The sequence below is a fragment of the Vanessa cardui genome, chromosome 5 (assembly GCF_905220365.1).
Source record: "Vanessa cardui chromosome 5, ilVanCard2.1, whole genome shotgun sequence".
Taxonomy (NCBI): Eukaryota; Metazoa; Arthropoda; class Insecta; order Lepidoptera; family Nymphalidae; genus Vanessa; species Vanessa cardui.
The window spans coordinates 10,413,218-10,417,727 of NC_061127.1; the positions used below are offsets into that span (position 1 = coordinate 10,413,218).

The 4,510-nt window shown below is 29.3% G+C and overlaps 1 protein-coding gene across 1 annotated transcript; it reads right to left on the minus strand.

The window, feature by feature from the left end:
• Positions 1-474: 474 nt before the first annotated feature.
• Positions 475-4,143, minus strand: LOC124529965 (WD repeat domain phosphoinositide-interacting protein 3-like). The gene is made up of 6 exons (XM_047103926.1): positions 3,964-4,143; positions 3,566-3,847; positions 3,339-3,490; positions 1,822-2,025; positions 1,214-1,451; positions 475-733 (listed from the first exon to the last, which is right to left on the minus strand). The coding sequence occupies exons 1-6, from the start codon at positions 4,028-4,030 to the stop codon at positions 630-632; spliced, it is 1,047 nt and encodes a 348-aa protein (XP_046959882.1). The 5' UTR covers positions 4,031-4,143; the 3' UTR covers positions 475-629.
• Between the last annotated feature and the right edge of the window lie 367 nt (positions 4,144-4,510).

The following is a 4,510-nucleotide window of genomic DNA, read 5'->3' on the forward strand; positions in this document are numbered from 1 at the left end:
GAAATAAAAATAGATAATTTGCGATAGCGTACTTATTCGGGTGTGATCGGTTTTACGAATTTTGCCGACGCTACATCTAAGTTGTGTCGTACTATACTTATTTGCACGCACATCCTTGATTCCTATGGTACTGTGTTGAGAAAATAATAAAACAATATTTATATCAGCTATCAGCCTCTAAGCTATATTTACATAAGAAGTGTTTCAATATTATATTGGACACATTTTAAAATTTAGAATTAACATCACAAAAGTTTTTAATACAGAGCCATGATAAGATTTACAATGTATACCTTAATTTATGTTAAAAAATATATATATAAAGATATGTATTTAATTAGAACTACACAATATATTTTTTTTAATATTTCATTTTTCTTATATTAATTTAATAATTTTGCTACTCATGTTTTATTGTATAAAGTATTATGCAGTTCTAATTACAGTACAGACGGGAAAAAAAAGTACTGATGTCTTATCACATATAAAGAGACAAACACATTTGATAATTGAAAAAGAAATTAGTTACCTAACACAGTACCAATATAAGCATTGAAAGGGTAGGTTAAACCTAACTTGATGCTAATTTCATTAATCACATTCCAAATTTATTACGTAGCATATCACATTTATCTATCCTCCGATGTCTCCAAGAATTGAGCATACACATCTCTAGTACATTCTCCTTTCTCATTAAACTTATATTTGTAGTATGAGCCGTCTGCACATATCACTGTAATGGAAAGAAAGTTCTCTGTCATTTCCTGAGATTCTATTCATAATTAATAGCTAAGTAAATTGTCTATTAACTGTCAATAGAACAAAGTCTTTGAAATGTTAATTACTGACTGACTCTTTAAGTCATAGATTAGTCAAATTGTTGCTTAAAATTTCAATGGAATTTTACCATTCTGTAGGAGCATAATGATATAAACCTTCTCTTTAAGTAGAAAAGAGGCTTTTGCTTTATTATGAATTTGTAATTGTTTTGTCAATAATCTAAGTATATTATCTTTTTTTTTAAATGAACATAAAATTGTTTTATATGTAGACAAAGTATTTGCTTTGATATTATAAAAATATAATAATATCTCTCAATTATAAATATATAGCAGTTATACTAAGCAAAATTACCTACTTTGAAAGATGTAATTCAATACAAGTAATATTTTAAGTGAAAACAATTTAATTATTTAATAATTGAAGTACTCACCAATAATAGAACTCTTATCCACACCAAATGCACAAATACATGGTGGACCATTAGGTATGGTGAATTTACAGAAGCTCCAATTACTTGAAAAATATTTTGGTAAGAAATTAACCGTCGCCAAACTTGATTGTTTATTTAACTTTTCATCCTCTAGACTGAAGATATGTACTGTGCCGTGGTCTGACGTTACACAGAGGTTAGTGCTTGTGTGATTGAAGTTTATACAATATATTGTTGCCTGGGAAAAAAGTAAATGAATTATTTTATATTGAACAACTCCACAGTTTTTATTGAACACAAAAGCGTGATGTTTATAACTTGATCTGTCCTGAAAAAAAGCTGGACAAGATTAGTTTAAATTTGGAATATAGATAGCAAATACCTTGAATAAATAAGAAATTTAATTCATTTTAGATAGCTTATTCTCTGGCATGAGAAACTATAGAGGAGTTAAATGCTAATAATAATCTAGTCTGTGAAAAAACAATTGAATTAAGCAGAACAATGGGAAAGTTACTATATTTGAGAGTATGAGGGAAATTGTTTAATTCCCAATGTAAACTTGTGTATGGCAATATGTATAATTTTATATTTCTATTAATCTATACCTGGTGCGCGCCTCTTCTTAATTCTGCTAACTTTTGCCCGGTACTAGTATCAAATACCCTGATGAGTGTGCCTTTCGTAGATGCTGTGGCCAACCTTGTACCCCCTACATTAAGGGCTAGACAACTGAGGGGAGCTTCATGTGCCGCGATAAGGTGACCTTCTGGCGCAGTACTAGTTCCTGCATGACTACTTAATTCCACCAACTGTTATATTACAGAGAAAACAAACAAATATTAAACATACATTTATATCTATTTAATTTAAACCCGTGACAAATGAGCCATTTCATTGTAAGAAATTGAAACTACTTATCAAATAGATTACTTCATGTTATTGGTGTAATTGGTTGACATTTTAGATTAAATACTACAAATCTTATTTCTTTATAAAAATATCCTGCAAATCTGCCATTGAAATTATCAGTGTAGGCAATATCTATATTGGCCTATTACTAGGATAGTTGATAGATAGTTATTACTTAAAGATAGCAATATCAAATTTCTCAAAGAATACTCAAAATATTTTTCAAGATTATTATTTATCTCACATCTGTCATTCAGGAAAAACCAGTTTTGTTTATGGATGGATGGTAGTGTTTTCAACAAAGTTTGCGTACCAGAAGGTTAGCAAGATTATATTATACATATTCATAAGCTATTTTTTTTTCAAAGTCATAGTCAAAGTCGAAAATATGTCAACTCAGTATTTATCTATTTACTGATACATTACGGTGTATTGTTACTAAGTTGTTTTATTGATTATATAAGTTCATCAGTATTTGTTTTGTTCTGACCAAACATTTCACAATAACAAACAATTATCTGATAATGATTATTTATTTTATCAAATGTTTTATTTGAATTGCTTAATATATAATTTTACGAAATAAGCTCAAAATTAGTTATATTTCGAAAACATAAGATTGAAATTTTTTTTGGAAAATTGACATTTTCTTAAAAGTTACATATTTTTAAAAATCTTGGAACTATTGATCAGTGGCAGACTATGGGGTCTCTAGGTCTTGGAGGATCTTACACCTTCATTTTCCTCATAGAACTTATTACTTGTCTAAGAGATGAATAAATAGTTGAAAGGTCCCGTACTCATAAAATACAAAAAAATATACATCAAGGATTTTACCGTTTTTAAAATAAAATGACTACTACAGGTACTCCGTCCCCTGTTTGTACAGTTTATTTTCCAGTTTCACTTTTGTATTGCTTTTATTATGTACACACTTATTACATACTTTATTTTCCTCATACATTTCTATATTTAATGTATGTTTATTTCAGTTAAATTTAATGGCCAGATTTCAACTTAATAAATATAAACTCTTTTATGTACAAATGGTAATTGTATAAAAAGTTTGTAAATTTTCAACAACTCTTGAACTAGGAAGCATCACTCTGCTTTGTTGTCTGGCCTCCTAACAAGACTAGTCTGCCGTTGCTCTTGTTTAAAAGTGTGTTAATTTATATTTTTAATGTAAAATTTAGGAAAACTATTTTCTTACCTGAACATGTCCTGTTTTACGACTAGGATATGCTACAAGGGCATTGTTACTGTTCGGACATACAACACAGAGCCCTCGAGTGTTTTGGCATGTTTCAAACACATGTAGTAATTGGGGTTGTGCAGTAAATGTGTAAACTTTAATCAAATTTTCTGCAAAATAAATTAATCATAATTACTCTTTGTCCGTCATTACCAACGATATACAGTTAAATAAACAGTATTTACCCAACACAACGACTATTCTATCTCTTCTCAATTTCACAGCTTTGACAGGGCTATTGAAATCTAAGGATATTGCAGAATCTTTTTTTAAATCGTCCCATATGATTACTCTGTTTGGAGGATACACGGGAGTCTTGCCTCCACCGACTAACGCCATATAATTACACCTAAACAACATTTCGACGTATGATAATCCGCCTTCTGCGAAATTTTGACGTTCCTTTTCTTTAAGTGGGTCGCTATTAAACACTCTAAATCCATTTTCCGTTCCACAAGCGAAGCAGCCTGTAACAATTACGACACAAAAAATTTACGAAATAACTGTAAAGAATATCATCACCAGACAATAAAAAGTAGGTATGCAATTACTTTCGACGTCTCACAATTTAATCAGCTATTACCTTGGTCCTGATTAAAGCCCACATATAGAAGGCCATTTGAAAAATTATTTTCCTCTGACAAATTCATGGTCAAATTGTAAAATCTTAAATTACACTTTTAAAAACAAGTAAAATCTTAAATAATCATAGTTCGACTTTGCGGCAATTTGACAGAATGGATAATAGACAAACATGTTGACGTTTAGTTAATAATAAACAAATCTTTTTCTAGAACAGATTATAATTTATTTAAGTGAGTTGAGAACAAAGCACAGAATAAAAATATAATTTATTAATTGATAATCTAACAGATTTTTTATTTTAAGAAATAATAATTTGTACTAACACATCTACTACTTTAATCTTTAAAAAAAACATATCAAGAACAATTCCTTTTATCATTTTGTGTAATCGTTAATTTAAAAAGGGTACTTCTGATTCATAGACACCCCATTTATAATCTCAAAGAGTATTTTATAATTTTAATTAGGTTGCTAAATATTTAAGCAAAAGCCTTTCTTAGACGTTTTTTCAAATGGTGCCTAGATGGCGCTTGCCAGTGAAAATA